Source organism: Electrophorus electricus, chromosome 6 (genome assembly GCF_041902795.1).
Source record: "Electrophorus electricus isolate QZ-2024a chromosome 6, ASM4190279v1, whole genome shotgun sequence".
Classification (NCBI taxonomy): Eukaryota; Metazoa; Chordata; class Actinopteri; order Gymnotiformes; family Gymnotidae; genus Electrophorus; species Electrophorus electricus.
Window position 1 is genome coordinate 800,001 of NC_137502.1, and position 25,000 is coordinate 825,000.

General features: G+C 43.6%; 1 protein-coding gene across 1 annotated transcript in view; it reads left to right on the top strand.

The window, feature by feature from the left end:
* Positions 1-451: 451 nt before the first annotated feature.
* LOC113591235 (tetraspanin-9) overlaps positions 452-25,000 on the top strand; it is a 147,458-nt gene continuing 122,909 nt past the window's right edge. The window contains exon 1 of the mRNA XM_035525501.2: positions 452-678. Coding sequence (XP_035381394.1) covers positions 579-678 — 100 coding nt within the window. The 5' untranslated portion in view covers positions 452-578. The remainder of the gene's footprint in view (positions 679-25,000) is intronic.

A 25,000-nucleotide genomic window follows, 5' to 3' on the forward strand; every position in this document is an offset into this window, starting at 1 on the left:
TGGATATGAGGAGGACATCAACACTGATTCTGAGAAAACGTGAGACGTGAGGGAATGAGACTGAACATAAAATAAGTGAAGAGGATTCTCAGGCCCCATGCTGATAGTGTGTGTGTGTGTGTGTGTGTGTGTTGACGCACATGTGCTTTATGAGTGCCTTGGTACGGAGTTAACATAGTTTTATAACTCATTAGAATTTACAATTTCTCCGTTTTGGTGAAACACAAAGTTCATTGCTTGAGAACTGACATTCACACTGCACTCGTAAATGGGTCTTGGCTCGGTACACGTGCCAGAAAGGTGTCCGAGCAGCGACGGTGTCGTTCAAGTCAAACGCGCGTGCGAACCCCTGTCTCGCTCCTCTCGTGTATAAAGCCGGAGGATCCGCCAGCGTCTGTAGGGATCAGTAAAGCTGCTTCCGTTCAGCTTTTCATATCCGCTTTCAGGGAAACCCCGAACCCCGCACTCCGCGTGCTCTGTGGGAACTGTGTGCTGCCCGGCTCGAGGGCAGACCTCCACACGTACGCCACCCAGTGTACCGCGAGCTCGTGCGCGTGTACAGACGGCGAGTAGTTCAGATGTTCAGTGAGCGTGCTCCGAGCGCGGCGTGCACGCTGATTTCACAGATAACGCAGAGCTCTTTAACTCCTCCACACGCTCCACAACATCTAACAACAGGTAAGAGAACGGGGAAGTCTTTATTTGTCAGGTAAACAGCTTGTTTACTTCATTAACTTCTTTATTTGTCTAATATTTCAAAAAGGAGCAAAGGCAAGAGTGTGAGCACCCGCCTTGTTTCCGCTGAAGGCTGGTAAACAAAACCGGCTCTAGCAAGTCTACGCTGTGGTCTGGAACCTGGAAAGTGTGGAAAGTTTGCCTACTTCAAAGTGCCCCCACGGTTCTTACATTAATTAATCTAAAATGTACTTAAATTACCTTTGATTTATTGGGAAATATTCGTCACTAATTACTTTTTACATTTTCATGAAGGTCAATTTGCTGTTGGCTAAAAGCCTTTCTTGGTCTAGGCTCTATCAGATCTGTAGTCTGTTCAGTTCTGTCTGTCCATACGATGCCAGATTGTCTAGTCTTCAATTCCTTAGGACAAACCCATATGTCATGGCAGGTTATTTGTGAGGAGTACATGCATCCTTAGACACTCAGTCACGAGGTGTGGGAGTTAAGATCTCTGCAGCGGCGGAGTTATGATAGATTGCCGTAGACACCGGCCCAGTGGACGTGATTTCAAAGGCCAGTTTCCAGCCATTATGCGTGTGTTAAATATCTTTGTTTTGAGTTCTTCACTAAAGTGCACATCAGCAATGGCATTGCTGGCACTGCTAGCCATGTCAGTGAGTCCCTAGAGAACAGAACGATCGCTATGTGTCCCTCAGATAGAAAACCAAACTCTGAGTGAGGTTTGTCTTTCCAGCATTTCCTCAGTCAGAGTGAAGGACATCAACAGTTTTTCACAGTTCGTGCTGATATTTGGTTTGTTTTTATATGCGTCTGACAGGTTTGAATCATCCCTCACTCTCTTTCCTTTCAATCCCTTTCCTTTTTCACTTATAATTCACTAATCAGTCATTTCTTTAATTACTGAATATTTTTAAAGGAAATCTGAGCTTTTCTGTCTCAGATTATTATTGATAACAGAGGCAAACCCCCCCAGTGCAGAGAGAGTAAACATCTAGGGTAAGTCTGTGGCCCCCTTTATAGAACAAACCCCAGCAGCCCTGACCCCAGCCCTGATCCCTCTGTGGCTTTTCTGCTGGAGATTATTAATATTAACAATAATAATGATGATGATTATTATTATTATTATTATTATTATGTTGTTTAATTTATATAGCGCGTTTCACAAACTCATGTCCTGTGCCGTAATACCACCACATTCATCTGAACTCAGTCGCATCTCTGCTTCTCACTCTTTACAGATTTTGGGTTGGCATTGAAGTCAGTTTGAGTCTTGAAGCTTGAAGCTCAGAAAAGAGAGATCAGGAAATCAGATTTGTGCCACGTTGCTCATGTGAGCTCAGACCAGAGAGATCAGTAGATCGGGTTAGTGGCACGTTCCTCAGGTGAGCTTTTCACACAAGTGAGCTTTTCATAGCACATCTGCCTCTTTTCCGCTGATGTTTTGGAGTGTGGCCATTCTCAGCTGTTGGAGACAGACATACGGACACGCATTTGCGCACACACACTGATCCAGTGAGCTCACAGGGACCGAGCTGTGTGTTAAACCAACATTTTTTTTCTCCTTTGACCTCCTTGGAGCTGGCAGGCTGTGCCAGGGAGTGCGTCCAACGCCCAGCAGGAACAAGGTCAACTCTTTGTGTCGGGGCCCGTGTGGGGCATCTGACCACTGGCACGAACAAGGTTGACTCTGTGTGAGGGGGCATCTCTGTGCCCACTGTGGCAGGCAATGACTGAGCAGAAACTCAGACATCTGATTGACACAGGCACCCACACTTAACCCCGTAACACTTTGACATCATACAGTGTAATTGCCATTTGGGTGGGTCAGGTGAGGTCACCCAGATTGTCCCTCTGTTAGGAGACTTTTAAGGGTCCCAGATTCTTTGAGGTCCTACTTAGACATGTCAAGATATCATAAGGTTTACAGATATTATATCATAATCTCCTCACGTCCCATAGTGCACAGTGAATTACATGATGATGTTTCATTTGTGTGACACAAGCCCAGAGTGAGTCTGTGGTTTGAAACTGTGACTGGAGCGCCCTCTCTGTTTTAATGTCTCATTTATTTTAGAGGAGGGTTTTTGTAGAAAAACAGCAATAAAAAGTATTTTTATGCCCTCACACTAAATAGTGTGTCTGTGATTTTGTGTCTATGTATGCATGTATGATTCTGTATGTGTGCATGCGAATGTGTGATTCTGAATGCCTGAGCATCTGTGTTTGTGTGTGCATGTGTGTACGCTAGGGAGTGTGGATGGTCTCTAGCTGGTCTCTAGCCTATGTGCGCTAGGGAGTGTGGATGGTCTCTAGCCTATGTGTGCTAGGGAGTGTGGATGGTCTCTAGCTAGTCTCTAGTGTGTGTGTGTTAGGGAGTGTGGATGGTCTCTAGTGTGTGTGCAAGGGAGTGTGGATGGTCTCTACCTGGTCTCTAGTGTGTGTGTGCTACGGAGTGTGAATGGTCTCTAGCTGGTCTATAGTGTGTGTGTGTGCTAGGGCGTGTGGATGGTCTCTTTCATTGCTTTGTGTGTATGGTGTGGCATGCACAGAACATCCTCACAAGTGACTGCAGCATCATGAGGCCACACACTATGACACTGTCAGACTCACCTTTAGAGGTCATCTAACCCCACCCTTTCAAAGTCATCTACCCCATGACAGTGACACTGATGGGTACAAGATGGAATAGTTTTGTCAGAATTACTGTTGCTAATGGGAGAGACACATCTATCAAATAGCAAGAATTTTTACTGAAATGTTTCTCTTTAGCTTTAGCTAAAGGTTTTAAAGTTTAGCTTATCCCTAATTTGTGACCACAATCACTCCTGATAAACTTGGATGGGTAACACATTTCGTTTGCGGCATTTAATTGATGCTTTTATCCAAAGCGACTTATAATTCTGACTGAAAACAACATGAGTAATTGAGGGTTAAGGGTCTTGTTGAGGGGCCCGACAGTGGAAACCTGGCAGTGGTGGGACTTGAACTGGCAACCTTCTGATTATTATTCCAGTACCTTCATCACTGAGACACCACTGCCCTCTGATTAATGCATTACTTTTTTTAAAAAACACATTCAGTAGTTAGCTTCAATTCTAAAAAGATTTACTTGGTCACTGTGCTGAAACACATGATCATGCTTTGCCCTTTGTTGATTTTTCTAGAGCAGTTCCTCCTGACCCTCCTGGTGGTGTTGTGCATGGTGGACTAAGTTTGGACTGCATGGGTATTTGTCCTGCTCACGTTGTTTATCAGGGGAAAGGTCTGAGATCCCGGATAGGAAGTGGGTGGGCAGTAAAAACAAACAGGGCCTGTGCCTGGTTTCACATCGTCATCGACACAGATGAGTAACCCCTCCTTTCCCTATAAAGTTTTATGCTGATATATATATATATATATATATATATATATACACACACACACACACACACACACACACGGTATGTGAAGTAATAACATTAATGAAGTTGTGTACCAGAGCTGAGGTCAATATTCCCTGAGTAACCATTTTAAATTTGACACCTATAAAGCAGAATGAATGCTGGTGATTGAGAACTGAGCTTCCATACAGCATTCCAGGTTTCCACCACATTATATTCCGGAACACAGGAGCCCAGTGTGCAAGGGGCTGGTTTATGGAGTGGGAATGTGATCACTATGGAGAGGAGTTTGACTAGTTAGACTGTGCAGGTCAAAGCTGTGTAACAGTTCACACAGAACATGTTTGCTGAAGTAGTGAACATGTGTGAGATTGTTCATATGAGGATATCAAAGGCAACTTTAGCCTTGAATGACCCTGACCCTAACCCTGATGGCATACAGGTAGCACTCGTTGGTCAGTTGGTCACTTCTGTATATGTGAAGAAAGACTTTGTCTGTATTGTAGAATCACTGTCACACTGTGGCAATTAAACAAGTGACTAAAGTTCTTCTGCCCCAGCAGAATTTTCAGTTGTCCTGGTGAGTTTGGCTCATGCCACACCCTGGGGTGGAGTAGAGAGCTAGAGATCAGGGTATGAAAAGTGAAAAGTACTTATGTTCACCTGCAGTGTTCCTGCCCTCTCACACATACAAATCATATTCCAGCGTCGGGACGGCAGCCTCTAGAGTTTTGACTGTGGAAGTCAGTGAGCATCTGGGTGGAGCAGGCAGGAGTGTGTCCAGGGCCGTACCGCTGACATACACCCAGCTTCACACAGCTCTAGTGCAGTCATCCGTGCAGCATGGCAGCCCAGGGCTAGTGCAGCACCTCAGCTCTGTGCTGCAGTCTCACCCATTTGCTCCATAATCACATGAATTCATTCTCTGGGTTTTGTGGCTTGTATTACAGAGTGTGTTGAGTGCGTTGAACAATCACAAATGTGAATGTGTTTTCCAATAAATCATAAAAAAGGAAAAATCTTGTATTGATATTGTCTTACAAATGTGTCTTCATTAATACCATGCTCCATCAAGGAATGCCAGCACCTTGTAGGCAAAGAGGTTTCCGTCTCTATGTATAGCTGTCCTCAGACGACCTGTGTCAGGTTGCATGTTGTATGTAGCCTTAAATGCCTCTTGAAGGATATTGAGAGTTGAGGCATCAACGCCAGAGTCCACAAACTGTAAAACTGCTTCCAGATTCATAAACAGGCAGGAGTGCAGGTGCCTTCAGCTGATTCACTGATTCACTAATTCACTAATTCACTATGGCAAGTACTGAAACAGCAACCCATGGGAGGGAAGAGACGTTTCTCACTGGAAGGCCTTTTGCTGTGGGGTTTTTTGGGCAGTCTGTTGAGATTTTTGTATTATGGGGACCTGAAAAGGGTTTCTGCTGTGAATCCTGTCGACCAAATTCCTTGGTCAATACAACTTGGGTCAACACAACAAACCGCTGTTCTCAATATCACACATTTCCTGTAAGAGCTTTGCCACAATACAGTTCAGTCTTTTCAAACTTAAAATCATTTATCCTCAGCAGTGTTCATGTTTACATGGGAAAGAGAAATGAGGCCAAAAATGATTTCCCCCATAAGCAGTTTAGGGTTCTTTCTACATTTAACCATCTCATGGGAGTTAAACGTTAATGTGGATCATGCTGTCTGTGTTCAGTGTGCTGTATTATAGAACACTTTGCACAAGAAGACAGGGACAGCTCTGAATTCTAATTTTCGCTTTATTCTTTAGCAGTTAGGATTACAGATGTGAATAATAATAATAATAATAATAATAATAATAATAATTATTATTATTATTATTAATTGTAGTCACATGACTCCTCTTTCCACATGGCTCGAACACATACAGTCTTCAAATTAAAAATGTTAAAAGATAACGCCATGCTTGTCCAAGATGATGTACAGTCAGGAAAGACTTAGAGGAGCTGTAGGACAATCACGAGCATGGAGAATAACCACCCAGCTACGGTGAGTCCAGCTGGTCCTTGGATGTCAGACTGTCGGGGCTGGAGCACGCTAGGGTTAGGATTAGGATTAGGATTAAGGTTAGGGTTAGTCTTAGTTTTAGGGTTAGTCTTAGTTTTAGGGTTAGGGTTAGTCTTAGGGTTAGTTTTAGGATTAGGGTTACTCTTATTCTTAGGGCTAGGGTTAGGATTAGGGTTTGTTTTAGGGTTAGGGTTATTCTTAGTTTTAGGGTTAGTGTTAGGGTTAGGATTAGGGTTAGTGTTAGGGTTAGGATTAGGTTTAGTCTTAGTTTTAGGGTTAGTGTTAGGGTTAGGATTAGGTTTAGGGTTATTCTCAGTTTTAGGGTTAGTGTTATGGTTAGGATTAGGATTAGGGTTAGTCTTAGTTTTAGGGTTAGGATTAGGGTTAGGGTGATGGCTCCTGGATGGCACGGGTTGTTACTGCCTTTAAACTGCACTTTAAACTGCACTAAGACTTTCTGTTTTGGAGGGACTCTTAATAATATCCATGTGCCCACACACCTCTCTCTCCTCTTCTGTTTTCTATTTGTTATTAAATCTTTTGGGTGCTCTTATTCTCGTCACAACTCTTTCGGTATGTGATGTTTGGTCACTGGGGTTGGAGAAGAGAACAGCTGTGTTATTGTGAGTTTGGCTGCAGTCTGAAACCCCTCTTTCTTTCTCTTTCTTTCTCTTTCTCTCTCTCTCTCTCTCTCTCTCTCTCTCTCTCTTTCCCTGTTTCTCTTCTGTTCTCTCATATTTGTTTTATTATTATTATTCCTTCATACTTTATCCGGGCTGCCATGCTAAAGCACCCAGTGTAATCAGTTCTCTCTCCAGCTCCTGTAGGCTTCACAGCCTGCTGCTGCTGGTGAGATATGCCAGCAGTCCTGTGGATGGGTTTCCACAGAGGCCTTGTTGTAGGAGCCTGTTATGGCACTCAGGCAGCAGGACTCCAGCTGTGCTTTCTGCACCTCTGCACGCAGACTGTTCCTAATTGCATTTGGTTGACCGGTATGGCGGAATACGCAGAGTGGTCACTTTATAAGGAACTCCTGCCTTTTCCGGAGACATTTGACTTTGTTGTGCAACATAAAGTTGAGTGAGCAAGTTTTCCGCAGATCTGTTTCAGTGTGAATCCACATTAGATTGGAAAAATTGAGTGACTTTGAATGAGATATGGTCATCGATGCCAGACTGGCTTGGGCCAGTATTACAAAAATTGCTTACCTGTTGCGTTGTCTTCTGCAAGTGTCGAGAGTGTACAGAGATTGGTATGATTGAGGAATAACACCCAGCATTATGTCCTGCAACTCATCAACAAAAGGGGTCAGAGGAAGTCAAGAATTGTTCTGCCAAACAGAAGGTGCACAGTCAACAAAACTGCAGCTGCGTACAACACTGGTGATCCGAATGACGTGTCCAACACACAACTAGTCGATCCTTAGCAAGGACGATCAGTTTGAGTGTCTTTGTTGTCTAAGGGAATCAGAAAGACAAGACTTCAGTGGACACAAGGGCACAAAGATTGGATCACTGAGCACATCACCTGGTCTGATCAATCCAGACTTCTGTTGCACCCACCGTGCTGCAGAGAGGGTCAGAACTGATGAGATCTTCTGTCAGGTGTCGGCAGTTCAGACTGGTGGTGGTGGAGTGATGTGTTTTCTTGGCACAACCTGAGTCCTTTGATACTTGTGGCTGGATGTTTGAACAGTAGGACATACTTAAGCATCATGTCTAACCAAGTTCCTCCCTTCATAGCAGCTGTGTACTCTGTAGCAGGAGGATACTCGTAGCATGATAATGCACTATGGCACAGGGTCGTATAGTCATTTGGTTCCAGGAACATTGCAGTGAGTTTTCCTTCTCTGGCCTTCACAATCCTCAGATCTTAATCCTGTATCTCAGGGACAAGGTGGAATGGGCTGTTCAGAGCACGTTAATACCTCCATCCTGTCCGCACAGGCTGAGATTCCTACAGAGTCATTTTAAAAACTGCATTTTAATTCCACCTTTAATTCCTGCAGTTCTGAAACTGAAAGGAGATCTGCTGTGCTGATGAGGTGGCTGTTCAGGTTCAACAACAGAGAGTGTTATGCAAGTACTGCCATTCTCTCTTGGTCTCTTTTGTTATTGTGAATTAATTCTACATATGTTTATAAATATGTCCCTCCAGATAGTTTTAGTCTAACCTATCAATATTGTTTTAGGACTTTTATTTATGTTTACCATTTTATTTTAATATTTATTTGCAGTTCAGATATTAATACAGTTGTTTTGGTCCCTAAAATTTGGAAATCAATGATATTGTCCCTCATTAAACATTAAACAGTTCTGTATTATTAGTTAGATAAAGTGCATTGTTTGTTTAAGCTGGTTTATGTTTGGGTTTTGCTCAGACTGAGAAGACTGTTGGTGAGACAGTTGAGGATCAATGTCCTAATGTAATGTAGCTGTGCTGGTGGATAGATGTGCAGGTAGACTAGAGAGGAAAGACTCTTCCCGACTGAGATACTCATCTGGTGTATCTGTTTGGGTTCTGGCTTGAAAAGATAAAGTCCTGGGTTGCTTTGAACTGCCCTGCTATTATCCCATAGTTTTTATCAGTGGTCTGTGTTCACCCTGCTCACTGCAGACTGACATCGTCTTAGTGCTCAGTACAGTACAGACCAGCAGTGCTCAGTACAGTACAGACCAGCAGTGCTCAGTACAGCACAGACCAACAGTGCTCAGTACTGAACAGCAGTGCTTACTAAAGTACAGACCAGCGGTGCTCAGTACAGACCAAGAGTCCTCAGTACAGTACAGACTAGTAGTGCACAGTACAGATGCAGTGCCTCTATAGATAATGAATAGGGTACATAGAGCAGTCTCTGACACTATAATTTGCCTGCAGTTATAAATTAACCCAGCAGCACTGATTATTGCTATCAGCCATATCACAGAATAACAATCATGAAATAATCCAGACACAGTTAAACTGCAGGACAGTTCTCATTTAACAGCCATCAGAAGAAGTGAAGATCCTGATCTGAGTTTCACTCTCATTCGGCTGTGGCTGTGGCTCTTGATGGCTCTCGCAGGGTCTTCGCGGGTCTTGGTGGTCTGCCCTTCAGCAGCCCCCGTTCACCCTGCACTCTCGCGCGGCTGCTGGCCTGTGTGTGCTTGCCTCACTAACCCCAAACCCTCTTCATTTCTTCCTTCGTTTCTGTGTGCTGAAAAGTCTCTCAGGCTAATACGTGGAGTTTATCCTTTCAGAGGAAACTACGTTTACAGAGATATGCACCGGGGGAACCGCCGTCCCACTCTACTGCAGTAGTTTCACATGACTTTATCTCAGCGTGTTACGGTGTCACTCAGTGCTGGGGTGATTGGGTTGTTCATGAGTACTTTATTGCTTTATATTTATGTTTGATGAAGTATGATGGCTGTAAGGTTCTGATTTAATATCTTACTTTTTGTTTATAGATTTTATGATGATCCACTTGTTACTCACGTACAGGAAATGAGATCAGTAGACAGGAAGACAGTCCAAGTATTTTTAGAGTTTCCTGTTTTTTATGATTTTGGATATGAGTTCCACGGACATGCAACTGAACGCTGTTTATAACTAATTACAGGGGCAGTTATGTGGAACTTCCATGTGATGTCAAGTCCAGGAAATTTCAGACTCAGCCTTGGCATGGACATTCCTGCGGTTTGCTTAGTACTAGTGCAGACCCAGGAAAGTGGTAACATCAGGATCACAGTTGAAGTGAAACAGAAAATATGTCAGACAGACACACACTTAAAAACACAGAAACTCTAACAGAACTTTTCAAACAAAGGGTGAGATGTGAATTTCTGAACATTGAAAATGCGAATATTGGTATAAAGTATTAATCAGTTTTAAAACATAAGTATTGTAGAATCATCAGTCCACACTTCTGATATAGAAAAAGAGGTGATAATTACAGGAGCTCTTGTAGAGGTAAAGAAGCTGGCTTCAAAATGACATTGAAATGTTTATCCTAGTTTATCCTAAAGGGCTGCAGTCCTAAATGGATCTGAATATTAGGTGTAGGATTACAGATCAGATCTGTTTCACCTAAATCTTTCCATAATGTGCGTTGTTATATAATTGGTATATTACATCAGTTCATCATGACTGCTTAGACCACTGGACAGTGTGTTAGTGTGTGTTTGGAGGCTGAAAGTTTGCCCAGGACTGACTGTGTTTGGATGGGACCGTGTGCAGGTCAATCTGTCCGGGACTGACTGTGTTTGGATGGGACCGTGTGCAGGTCAATCTGTCTGGGACTGACTGTGTTTGGATGGGACCGTGTGCAGGTCAATCTGTCCGGGACTGACTGTGTTTGGATGGGACCGTGTGCAGGTCAATCTGTCTGGGACTGACTGTGTTTGGATGGGACCGTGTGCAGGTCAATCTGTCTGGGACTGACTGTGTTTGGATGGGACCGTGTGCAGGTCAATCTGTCCGGGACTGACTGTGTTTGGATGGGACCGTGTGCAGGTCAATCTGTCCGGGACTGACTGTGTTTGGATGGGACCGTGTGCAGGTCAATCTGTCCGGGACTGACTGTGTTTGGATGGGACCGTGTGCAGGTCAATCTGTCCGGGACTGACTGTGTTTGGATGGGACCGTGTGCAGGTCAATCTGTCCGGGACTGACTGTGTTTGGATGGGACCGTGTGCAGGTCAATCTGTCCGGGACTGACTGTGTTTGGATGGGACCGTGTGCAGGTCAATCTGTCCGGGACTGACTGTGTTTGGATGGGACCGTGTGCAGGTCAATCTGTCCGGGACTGACTGTGTTTGGATGGGACCGTGTGCAGGTCAATCTGTCCGGGACTGACTGTGTTTGGATGGGACCGTGTGCAGGTCAATCTGTCCGGGACTGACTGTGTTTGGATGGGACCGTGTGCAGGTCAATCTGTCCGGGACTGACTGTGTTTGGATGGGACCGTGTGCAGGGATGATTAGTCCCTTGTCCTTCTGTTCCACTCTCACCACTGTTCACAGAGAAGCTACACGACTGTCTGTTTACCACAAACAAGCCAAATACAGAGAGATTGTGTGTGTTCCACAGAGGTGAGAGTGGAAATGTCTCTCTGGAAATATTGTCTCGTGAGGTATGACCTTGAGACCAGGGTTAGGGTTTGGGTTACGGCTAGGGTTAGGCTTAAGGTTAAAGTTAGGGCTAGGGTTAGGGTAGAGTTAGGGTTAGGGTTAGGCATAGGTTAGTGTTAGGGTAAATTAAGATTAGGTTAGTGTTAGGGTAAATTAAGATTAGGTTAGTGTTAGGGTAAATTAGGGGTTGGGGTTAGGGTAAGTTAGGGATAAGGTACAGTTAGGGGTTAAGGTTAGGGTTAGGCTAGGGTTAGGGTACAGTTAGGGTTTAGGGTTAGGTTAAGTTAGGGTTAAGGTACAGTTAGGGTTTAAGGTTAGGGTTAGGCTAGGGTTAGGGTACAGTTAGGGTTTAGGGTTAGGTTAAGTTAGGGTTAAGGTACAGTTAGGGTTTAAGGTTAGGGTTAGGGTTAATCCTAACCTTGAGGCCAGTAGCAGTGGTAGCACTGAACATTTAGATGACCCCCTGGTCCTTTGCTTAAAGGCGCATTCAAAATGAACACTGGTCCTTGTTTAGTTTAACTGACCAATATTCTTGTCCACATTGTGTTGGATGAATTGTCATTTGGTTTGTATGTGAAAATAACACGAAAATGGCAGAAAATGTGACTGACATTGTGGTTTCAGTAATGACTGGGCTGATAGCAGAGTTGGTTTGCTACCTCCGAAGAGCCTGACGTCTAAAATAACAGTCAAGAATCTACTATCGTCCCGCACAGCTCAGCCTGCTGTCCTTGGGAGCAGGAGTGTTGGAAAACTTTTCCCAGGATGAGGAAGTGCTTGGATCATTGAAGGTTATGTTGGAGGGGGATGCTGCCAACCAGCTGCTGCTTGCCTAATTTTGCTAAGCAAATTGTGCTTTAAAACACACACACACAAACTCATTAATGATGTCTTGGCTTTCTGTAACTGCTGTTTGATGCTGCGTCTTACCGCACTCCTTTACGGTCCCTGTTCAGTGGCAGGTCAGGGCAGCCCTAGTGCTGTGCATGGGAATACTTAACCCTTTATAGCCTCTTCAGTTCAGGGTCAACCCAACTGCAGCTTCCTGGCACATTTTCCATATTTCTGTGCAGGATGAGGTCATGGATTTCCCTGATAGCATGGATCACTTTGGTTTTGCCTCCATATGCATGGACAGATAATGACTGTTAATTCTGTGTTATAATATGGAGGGTCATATAATGACTGGGGTTTCTGTGGAATTAACTGGAGTGATGTTGGTTCTGACCAACATGCACAAACGTATCAATGTTTGGCCATTAAATTTTCACCTTCTATTTAGCACCACCACTCAACATCCCCTTAAAAATTGAATTTGCGCATTAATCTCTGGGAGGAGCAGAGGAGTCAGGTGATTGGTGCAGGGGAGCTGGCTGATGCCTTTGCTTGGAAATCACGACTATGTTGTGCATTATCGCAGTATGTTGTTCTGCTGGAAGAATAAAGGAATCCTCATTTTCAGTGATTATAACTCCAACATGAGCTATAAGCAGGGCAGAGTGATGTGGAAATTGCTATTGTAGTAATTTTAATCTTATATGTGATAATTGGTGTATGATTTGTTCTCAGAGTGCTGAGGTCAGCAGTATCATTTTATACAAGGTTCCAAGATTTCCACTTCCAGAGTCAAAACTTGTGTAGATTTTCTCACAATAAAATAATAAAACATTAGAGAAAGCTTTAAAAACCCAGAAATTATTTTTGTGGTTGTTGTATTTGAGGCCATACTTTGATTTTGACTTTTCCAAATAGATTTTTTTATATTCAATATATGAAATCCAATTATTGAAAGAGCTTGTGTGTGTGTGTGTGTGTGTGTGTGTGTGTGTGTGTGTGTGTGTGTGTGTGTGTGTGTGTGTGTGTGTGTGTGTGTATATATATATATATATATATATATATATATATATATATATATATACATACCAGCCTTAGCTCCAAGTTGGTGCTTACCTCATGCATAAACATGTTGTGATGCACTATGCAAGGCCTAAAGATATGAAGTTTCAGAACCTAAAGATAACATCTCTCTGAACCTACAATGTTAATGACCATTTTTCTTTCGCTGCCCTGTGATAGTTTTAATTGTTATGACATGTTTAATGTCAGACAACTGTTCAGGAATAATTTTACAGGAGAGTAAAGGTTATGCAGGCTGGTTTGCCATGATGAAGTGGTAGTAGTGGTTTAGACAGTAATTATAACCACTTCAAACACAATGGTTTGATTTTCACTTTGTGTCACAGAAATGCCTCTCATTCCTGAGACTGTTTTTAAAATGTTTTTCTTCTTGACAGTTTCTACCAGAGACATGAGTGTCATATTATAGCAGATAAGACATTAGTTCAGGAAAGACTTCTGCACTCTGTTGAAGTTTTTGATTCCATTTGGCCCAAGGTTCAGGCACGTTTGTACTTTACATGTTTCCTTGAAGTGTTTGAATTAATTTACGTAACTGTACAATTGCACTCAGTAATCAGAGGGCACCGTCATTCAATTAGGTTAAATTCTTAAATAAACAGGGATTCAGGGTCATTAGTCACATAACTGTGTGTAATGATTTCTTGATATAGGCTATGTTCAGGGTTGACTTGCCAGACAATATCAGCATCCATTATTTTAGTGGTTAAATCCTTACAGAGATTAACTGGAATAACAGAGTTTATGGTTTAGGTAGTGAGAGAGAATCTCCTGGTTTGGTCTCTGCTTGGCTATCCTAGTGGCTTTGCTTGTTTTCACACCAGCAGGAAACGTGTCCACTGCTTTTCTCATTCAGCTCCTCCTCCGGGATCACTCAGTCCACTGCGACCACTCTGGGACCACGCCTCCTCCGGGACCACTCAGAAACGCAGCAGGCGTCTCAGGGCTTGGAATTAACGTCTGATTATTAGACCAGCGGGAGCACTTGGAAACACGGTGTCGTTTAACTAAAGGCTCTAAGCCTCCAGCTTTATATGCTGAACAAACAGTGGTGTTACTTCTACAAATCACATTTTCTGCTTCATAAAAGGCATTTCTGAATTATTGTAATGTACCAGCTGTACATGACAATGAGGTAAAAACGATATAAAGTTTAAAACGTTGGTGGTTGTGTGACACTCCCACTGATACACACACACACACACACACACACACACACACACACACACACACACACACATATACACACACACACACATATACACACACACACACATATAAACATAAACATGCACATCAGTTCACATTAGCTGCTGGAGCTTGTCGAGTTTGGTCAGTTATTGCTTGGGCCTACTTGGCTTCTAATGAACACGCAGGATTTTGATCACATGACAGTCTGGGATTCGTCTGGGATTCATCTGGGATTTGTTATTTCTGGTACAGTGTTTCTGGTGTACAGTGTTGCCGGTAGAGTGTTTCTGGTACAGTGTTTCCGGTGTATGGTGTTGCCGGTAGAGTGTTTCTGGTACAGTGTTTCCAGTGCAGTGGGTTGGGGTTGGTGCTTCAGTCGCTGATTCTCCCTTGCTGATGCTGCCCCAGTTACTTGGAGTACACAGAAAAGCAGTTGTGGTTGGTCACATTAAATTAGCTGCATAAAGAGCAGGTCTAGTGTCTGTGCTCTGCCTTCACATGCATAGGTCTCTGAGTGTTTTGTGTGCTCTGCCTGTACAGGTGTAGGTCTCTGTGAGTATTTTGTGTGCTCCGCCTCCACACGTGAAGGTCTATGGGAGTGTTTTGTGTGCTCCGCCTCCACACGTGAAGGTCTATGGGAGTGTTTTGTGTGCTCCGCCTCCACATGTGAAGGTCTGTGGGAGTGTTTTGTGTGCTCCGCCTCCACACGTGAAGGTCTATGGCAGTGTTTTGTGTGCTCCGCCTCCACACGTGAAGGTCTATGGCAGTGTTTTGTGTGCTCCGCCTCCACACGTGAAGGGCTATGCGACTGCTGGCCCTGCCGAGTCACCATCCCCAGCCCCATGATTTAATGATCGTTGACCAGTTTACAGTATGTACACAAGTAACATAATGAATAAATATACAAGGTGCAGCGGTAAACAAGACGTAGTACAGTTACAGTCGCACAGCCCTCTGGCGCCATAGCCAAAAGGCAAAGCATTCTGGGTCTAACCACAGGGCAATCAAGTGGACCTCCACACCCAGCAGTCACCCAATCAGACAAAGTCATCTTCCCTGTGGTACTGATTGGTTGACCTTGGCCTGTTCTCTGACTATGTTTTCCAATTGAGTGTTTGTACCTTTGTTATTAATAACGTTTATCTGCAGTTGTGTGGCTGATCCTGTCTCATTACAGATTGAAGCCAAATGCATTCATAATTGTGGCACGTAACTGTAAATTCTATAAATTCTAATAGTTTTGTATAGGTCCAGGAGTGTGTGTCTGCTCTGGGTGTGGTCCAGAAGTGTGTGTCTGCTCTGGGTGTGATCCAGGAGTGTGTGTCTGCTCTAGATGAGGTCCAGGAGCTGCAGCTCTAATCGCTCTTCTAAATCTGGCAGGTCAGGGCTCGGCTGAGCGGGAAATTGTGCGTTTCAGCTGAGCCAGCAAGGCTCAATCACAAGATCAGCTGAAAAATGAGGCAGTGGATATTTGTTACAGGGTGGGAATGAGAGCCATGCACTCTGAACACCTCACTCACAAGCAGAAGGACAGATATGTTTACCCACCTGAATCAGAGTTGGCTCACTGAAACAGTGAAGCAGTGCTAATGGCAAGATCGGCACAACCAACGGCGCATGCGCAGGGCCCACCATAGAACAGCGCCCTCATCATCACGGAGAGTGACGTGAGGAGAGTGTTTAAAAGGGTGAATACCAGGAAGGCGGTGGGACCAGACGGTATCTGCGGAAGGGTCCTCAAAGCCTGCGCAGATCAGCTAGCCCCGGTATTCACCGACATCTTCAATCTCTCCCTGACGCTCGGTATCGTCCTGTCCAGCTTCAAGTGGTCCACCATCGTCCCCGTCCCGAAGAAACCTCGACCCTCCGACCTCAATGACTACCGCCCTGTCGCCCTCACATCAGTCGTGATGAAGTGCTTTGAAAAGCTAGTCAGAGACTTCATCACATCTTCACTGCCAGCCTCCATGGACCCACTGCAGTTTGCATACCGCCACAACCGCTCCACTGACGATGCGATTGCACATCTGCTCCACACTTCACTGACTCACCTGGACGAAGAGAGGGGAAATTATGTTAAAATGCTATTTGTCCACTACAGTTCAGCATTTAACACTATCATCCCCTCCCTACTCACTACTAAGTTGGGGGATCTAGGACTGCATACATCCCTGTGCAACTGGATCTCCAACTTCCTAACAGACAGACCACAATCAGTACAGGTGGGCAACTGTACCTCATCCACCCACACCCTCAGCACTGGAGCTCGTCAGGGTTGTGTCCTAAGCCCCCTGCTCTACTCACTGTACACCTACGACTGCACAGCCACTTCCAGCTCTAACACCATTGTCAAGTTTGCTGATGACACCGTTCTCATGGGTCTGATCTCGGACAACGACGAGAGGGCCTACCTGGAGGAGATTAAACACCTGGAAAACTGGTGCCAGGAAAATAAAGGAGCTGATCGTGGATTGCAGCAAGAAGCAGGAGCGGCACTACCAACCTGTGAGGATCAGTGGAACCACGGTGGAGAGAGTAGATAGTTTCAGGTACCTTGGTGTTCACATCTCGCAGGACCTGTCCTGGTCCCGCCATACCAACTCCCTGGCAAAGAAGGCTCATCAGCGTCTTTACCACCTCAGATGCCTAAGAGACTTCAGACTGCCCTCCAAGGTACTGCGGAACTTCTACACCTGCACTATCGAGAGCATCCTCACGGGGAACATCACAGTCTGGTTTGGGAATAGCACCAAGCAGGACAGACAAGCACTCCAAAGGGTAGTGCGTTCAGCAGAGCGCATCACTCACTCGGAACTTCCTGACCTGCAGACCACCTACTACAAGCGGTGCCAAACCAAGGCCAGGAAAATTGTGAAGGACCCCACCCATCCCAACAATAGACTCTTCTCTCTGTTGAGGTCAAGGAGGCGCTTTCGCTCCCTGAAGACCGACAGAGAGACTGAAGAGGAGCTTCTTCCCACAGGCCATTCGGGCCCTGAATCAGGGAAACTGATAAACTGTGGGGACCACCACCACCCTGTAACATAACTGTATAACAGTGTGTGTGTATATATATATATATATATATATATATATATATATATATATATATATATATATATATATCAATTACCTTGTAACACAACAACTGTAAATATGTTATTCTACAAAATGGATCTGTACATTCTGTACATTGTGTACATATATACACAACCATATACATTGTACATTGTGTATATAATCATAATGTACATATATTGTACATACATTGTTAATATATTTTGTACATACATAGAATATATATATTTCTCTTTGCATATATATATTTCACATATAGAGAATATCTATATTTCTCTACGCACCCCTGTTTTCTTTTCCTCAGTTTGGACAGAGCACTCTCCACCATTTCACTGCGAGTTATACTGTGTATGACTATGTATGTGACGAATAAACCAAACTTGAAACTTGAAACTTGAATTCTGAGATTGGAGAGTCTCTTCCGCTGGCACAACCTGTGGAGAGTCTGTGGTTCTGGATCACTCAGATAAACTTCACCTTCAGGTCCAGTAATGTAGTTTAGCTCCTACTGAGAGTTGAAGGACCTCAGAGTTCTGCATCGCAGTGAAGGTCTGGAGGAGTCCGCAGGATAAAAGAGACCAACAGAACATGTCTAGTATGACGAGGCTGAATTTAGGTGTGTGAGTGCGTATGTGTGAGTGTGCGTGGGTGTGTATGTGTGTGTATTTGTGTGTGTGTGTGTGTGTGTGTGTGTGTGTGTGTGTGTGTGTCCACATGACATTTAATATATAATATAAAGTCATTGCTTATATATATTATATATATCATTATATTATATAATGACTTTATATTATATATAAAGTCATTATTTCAGTCCATGTAAGATGTTGTGAGAGTGACACATTTACTCAGAAACAATTGTTTCCACATTTCAATTCTGCTATTCAATACTAATACTGCTATTCTTATATTTCACAACCTTTGCGAACTAAACACCAAAACAGTTGATTCACATAAATAAAGATATATCATCACATGAAATATGATAGATTTCTAAAACTGGACCTCATATTTTCAGATTTATTGTCAAATTATTTCTTTATGCAGTGCTCTAGGTCAAATGGTACCTCATTAGTAAGAGAGCTGAGATTGGTTCATTTTTATATGAAACATATGGGTATCTACAATATATAAGAACCTTTAAAATGAAGTTAAGAAAATATGCAAAAACAGAGAAAATGTAAATGTCTGTAAATCTGTCTGTAACTGTGTCTCTCTGTAAATCTGTCTATGACTGTAACTGTGTCTATAAGTCTCTTTGTGTCTGTAACTGTAACTGTGTCTGTCAGTAACTGTGCCAGTGGGCAAGGCTAGACACAGGGTTAGCTGGGCCTGCCCAGGGTTCCTGAGCTTTACTCTGTGCATGTGGTGAGTTGAATGATGTCTGAGAGTTCATATACCAGTGGTCACATTAGACAACTCTTGTTTGACAGAGAAATACAAGGGCCCAAAGGACACAGGGTGGACAGAGCTGTGGTGAATTGTCCTTAGTGCACATCCCATTGAAGTATTTAACATTTATTCATTATTATTATTATTAGGTATTTAGAGAAACTAACTTTTAGTCAAATCATTTTAGAGAATAAGGGTTTTCATGGCTACATGTTTCTCCAGTTGATGATGTTTGTTTGGTTTCTTATTCTCTGGTGCCATCTAGTGGATCTAAAATTGAATGACGTTTCAGGGTGTTCTCGGCTCTTGACTGCACTGTCCTGTGCTTCAGCAACAGAAGTGAGTTTCAGTTTCTTTGTTGTACTTTTATGAAATGTTTGTCTAGACCACATGGCGCTGGACTGGGTGATATTGTAAATATTAACCTCATACAGCATTTGTGATATCAGAGTCAGTGGGTTTGATGTCATTGTTGGTGATGTCAGTCATTAGTTCATAACTTCTCACACTGATTTAAAAATCAGTCAGCTCATAAAAGTACACTGAGCCAAAAACAATCTGCTGTCATTTACAGCCACTAAAGGGCAGCAGACTACAGTTAATCAGGTCACCACGTCATCAGACTACAGACTACACACGTTAATGTATTAATTTTATGTTTATTTGCTCACCACATATTACTTGATAGCCTTTCTTAAGAAGTGAATCTCAGATGTTAATGAATGTGCCCCAGTACACCAGGAACAGCAGTGGCTGTCGTTCAATCACATGATAAAGCCCAGAACAGGTCACACGTTTAAGCCCAAAACAAGTGCCCTGGTCAGCAGGAGGTGTGTGACACCCAAGGAGGCCCATCAGAGTCAGAAGCTCGAGGGTTCGCTGGATGCCGGCGCACCAACGCTCTTCCGCCAGCTCATCAGTGTGAGCTTGGGATCTCTCCTCTCCTCACCATCCGGGAAAGGGGCACTAGGACCCAGGGCTTTAGCTCAGCAGTGGCTGGGGTTCTCATACTTATGTGTGCGTATGTGTGCACGCATGGGTGTGTGTACATGTGTGTGTGCGTAAATGCATGTGCATGCATGTAACTGTGAGTGTGCGTGTTGGTGTGCATATGCATGGTGTAAGAGTATGTGTGAGAAGTAACAAAATCCCAGTGTGCGGCTACCCTTTAAGTAAAATAAATATTAATATAAATATAAAAATAAATATAGCTGCAACAGCAGAACAAGAGGTGTTCAATGCCCCCACTTGGTCAGAGAGAGAGAGAGAGAGAGAGAGAGAGAGAGAGAGAGAGAGAGAGAGAGAGAGAGAGAGAGAGAGAGAGAGAGAGAGAGAGAGAGAGAGAGAGAGAGAGAGATATTAATCATCTCTGCATACCTTCCATACACACAGTGCTCTCTGGCCAAATGTCAGGATCTGTTGCATTGCAGAAGGCTCAGAAGATAAGGGGAGCTGATCTCTACAGAGCATCTGTGCCTCTCCTGTGTCTCCTCCGATTGAATTACACTCCTGGTTTTCGATTTCACTCTTTAAGGTTTGGACACGTGTGTGAGTTTGTAGTGAACCCTCTGGGGTACCCAGGTGTGTGTGCTGGCTTCACCCACAGCTGCACATGTGGCCCAGAATAGCTGCATTTTTGCAGCTGCTGTCCTAAATTTGGGCTCAGAATCAAGGCCACTCGGCCCACCATGCTGGACCCCTCTCTGGATCCCTCTCTCCCACGGGTCAAGACCATGCTGGACCCCTCTCTTGGGGTGACTAGTGTAAGGGTAACTAGGATTATGGTTAGGGTAACTAGAGTTAGGGTAACTAGGGTTAGGGTAACTACAATTAGAGTAATCCTAACCCACTAAATGTGTTGTCATTGCCGTCATATATCAAGGTGACACAGTAGCAGGAGAGCTTTTCCATAGCTTGACTATGTCTTTCTCTAGGTGTGTTTTGATGTGTTTGCATGTCTCTGTCATCCTCTCTCATTAAAGCACATTTACAGGCCTGTTAAAACACAGTGTCTGTTTCTGCTCTTTTGACATCGAATACGCAACGACCCAACAGATTTTCATTGATCTTAGATTCGCTTGGATCATTAAAGCAGTGGCAAACTAACATGTCATACTCAAGTTGATTTATTTATTTATGACTTATTTGTGTTAAAGCAGGTGAGTCAGACTGGGCTCTTTCCTCTCCAGCGTGGAGTTTAGTGCATAATTGAGCTCCAGTTGGACATAATGCCTGAGGAAAATCATGATCTTGGTGTCTTTAGCCACAGAATCTGTCACAGATATTGACAGACAGAAGGGTACTCTTCTGAAAAATCATCTACTCTGGTGGGACTGGCATTCCAAACATGAGAGGACATGAGCAGCACCATCCAAGCACTCCAGCAGGTGTCCGAGACCGGCCGGAGAGACCGGCTAGCCTGCGCAGGGCCGGAGAGACCGGCTAGCCTGCGCAGGGCCGGAGAGACCGGCTAGCATGCGCAGGGCCGGAGAGACCAGCTAGCACTGTGGTGGTTAGTGTGACTGGGTGATTAAAACTCCCCTTTCCTTCTCAAAGTTTTTTACTGTCTGCACATTAAATAAACAAATGAACAACAACAACAAAAAAACAAATTTGGCTCATTTTGGACGGTTAGATTAGTCACTTGTTTCCATCCTTCATCCTTAGAGTGATCCTTAGCTGTGTGCTGTAGGTCTGAGGATTTAAATGCAGTAGGATAATAAAATACAAGAGAGCAAAACTACTAAACATCTGAGATGTGAGGAACACAGATCTGAGGAGGATGTACTGACCCCCACATCCTGACCTCTGAGTCCTGACTACTAAATCCTGACCCCTGTGTCCTGACTCTGCGTCCTGCCCGTGTCCTGATGTGAATCATGTGAATCAAGTGAAGGTACTGGGCTAGTAATCAGAAGGCTGCTGGTTCAAGTCCCACCACTGCCAGCTTTGCACTGCTGGGTCCCTGAACAAGACCCTTAACCCTCAAGTAGTGTTCAAGTTTGTTTCTTTTTCTTTGTATATATATAGATTTATATGTGTATATAATATATATATTTTTGTATATATATAGATATATATGTGTATATAATATATATATTTTTGTATATATATAGATATATATGTGTATATAATATATATATTTTTGTATATATATAGATATATATGTGTATATAATATATATATTTTTGTATATATATAGATATATATGTGTATATAATATATATATATTTTTTTGTATATATATAGATATATATGTGTATATAATATATATATTTTTGTATATATATAGATATATATGTGTATATAATATATATATTTTTGTATATATATAGATATATATGTGTATATAATATATATATTTTTGTATATATATAAATATATATTTCCTTATACACCCCTGTTTTTTCCTCAGTTTGGACAGAGCACTCTCAAACCATTTCACTGCGAGTTATACTGTATGACTATGTACGTGACAAATAAACCAAACTTGAAATTCAAGTAGTGTTCAGTCAGAATTGTAAGTTCCTTCGGATAAAAGGGTCAGTTAAATGTGTGTAAGGAACATTTTTCTTCATGATCTTTACTTTTGTTTAGAGCACACTGTGAAACATTTCCACTGTTTAAAAGCTTCTTTAAATCCCAGTGTTCCAACATTCATGAGAATCGTTTTCTGTAACATTTCCAGTGGAAGCGGTAGAACCTTGGACACTGAATCAGGGATCAGAATCGTTTCTTTTTATTCAGTTATTCAGAACTCATCATTTTTTTTCACATAAGTCCCCTGTTTCCCCAGTCCCCTGAGTTCCCAGTTTTCCCAGTTTTCCCAGTTTCCCCAGTGTCCCTCCTGCTGTGAGCTCCATCACGACCGTCTAGACATGTGCACTCTCACTCTCACTCCAGAGACTCAGACTTTGTTACCTTTTCAGAACCCAGACAATGCAGTATAACAAACACACTTTCAGCAGGCTACTTGGTGTGTGTGTGTGTGTGTGTGTGTGTGTGTGTGTGTGTGTGTGTGTGTGTGTGTGTGTGTGTGGAGCAGGATGTAAACAGAATAAACAGAATTGCTCAGTAGAGGCACACTGGCGTCTAGCTCTGAGACATTAGTGAGTGTGATGGGGAATCAGATCTGCATGAGAAACATGTGATGATGGAGGTGTTGGGTAATCAGAGCTGCGTGAGACGTGTGATGATGGAGGTGTTGCGTGATCAGAACTGTATGAGACACGTGTGATGATGGAGGTGTTGGGTGATCAGATCACAACTCACTCTAAAGGGCCCAAATGTACAGGCACAGTACAGACACACGCTAAGATTAGCCGTCTTTTAAAGTGTATTATGTCTAGTTTCAAGGCAAGAGCAGGACAGAGTGAGGATCAGAGACCCTCTGACCCTAACCCTAACCCTTAGCCCTCTGACCCTAAACCTTTAGCCCTCTAACCCTGACCTTAGCCCTCTGACCCTAGCCCTAACCCTTAACCCTCTGACCCTAACCCTAACCCTTAGCCCTCTGACCCTGACCTTAGCCCTCTGACCCTAACCCTAACCCTTAGCCCTCTGCTGATTAATGCCGTTTTGAGGTAGGTGCATCGGCCAATGTCTGTTCTCATAAGGCTGATTATCAAAAACATCAGTCTGCATGCAGTGGAGAGTTTAGGGCTTATTATCTTAGGGCCCCTCTTGTGTCCTTTTCAGCATTCATCTGTGAAACAGTGCCTCCCGATGTATGTTGAATTAGATTTATTCCAGTCATGTAGTGAGAAAATATGAATCATGTTATTTGGGAAGCAGCTAATTTACAGATGGGTAACTTATCCTAAAAATGACTTTTTAAATGATACGAACATGATGTCCTAATGCTTAGCTAACTAGCTACATGTGTAGATACGTCAGCCCTCTTCACTGTGAAAGAATCCTGGCGCTTGGTGATCTTATTAAACATTCATGTCTTTGCTCAAATGATTGATGACGCCTCCCCCACCATTAAGTGACGTTACTAAAAATGTTTTCAAACAGAAATTCAAAGCCAAATGGTTTTATTTTTTGTTTTTTTTTTAATTTTCAAGACAATGTTTCCTTAGCACTCTTTGAAGCTCAGGCACTTCTGATGATAAAGAGGGAGGGTTAAGGGTTAGGGTTAGGGGTTAAGGTTAGGGATTAGGGGTTAGGGGTTAAGGTCAGGGTTAGGGTTTAAAGTCAGAGTTAGGGATTAGGGGTTAGGGGTTAAGGTCAGGCTTAGGCATTAGGGTTTAGCAGTTAGGGGTTATGGTTATGGGTTAGGGGTTAGTTCTTAAGGATTAGAGTTAGGGGTTAGGCTTAGGTGTTAAGGTCAGGGTTAGGGGTTAGGGGTTAAGGTCAGGATTAGGGATTAGGGGTTAGCGGTTAGTGGTTATGGTTAGGGGTTAGTGCTTAAGGGTTAGGGTTAGGGGTTATGGTTAGGGGTTAAGGTCAGGGTTAGGGGTTAGGGGTTAAGGTCAGGATTAGGGATTAGGGGTTAGCGGTTAGTGGTTATGGTTAGGGGTTAGTGCTTAAGGGTTAGGGTTAGGGGTTATGGTTAGGGATTAAGGGTTAGGGGGTAGGGGTTAGGGATTAACGGTTAGGGTTGCGGATTAGCGGTTAGGGGTTATGGTTAGGGATTAGGGGTTAGGGTTAGAGTTAGGATTAGGATCTATTGTATCTATGCAGGGATCTTCTCACCCCACCCTGCTGTTGCTGCCTCATTCCTCCACACGTCCCTGATGGCCATGTGCTCTTCTGGGTAACGCAGCAATGAAACTCCATCTCGTCTGACGTGTGACTCTTGCGGCTGCATGAGGGGAAAGGTGTTGAGTGAGCACGCCACCAGCTGCTGAGACACTGCTATCCCTGCTCACTCATGCTGTGGTCTCCAGGACACCAAGGACAAACAGTAACCACTGCTGTGTGTGTGTGTGTGTGTGTGTGTGTGTGTGTGTGTGTGTGTGTGTGTGTGTGTGTGTGAGAGCGTGTGTGTGTGTGTGTGAACGTGTGTAAGTAACTTTTGTTCCTGACTCATCAGCCTTTGTGCTGACAGCTATTGGAGGGGCCGGTCTGTGGGTGGGTCCATGGCGGGTCCAGCCGTGCTGTGATTCTGCTAAATCTGTGTAAAACTGCTAAATCTCAGCCGTCTTGGGAAAGGCCAGTGCTGGAATTAATAGAGAGAAT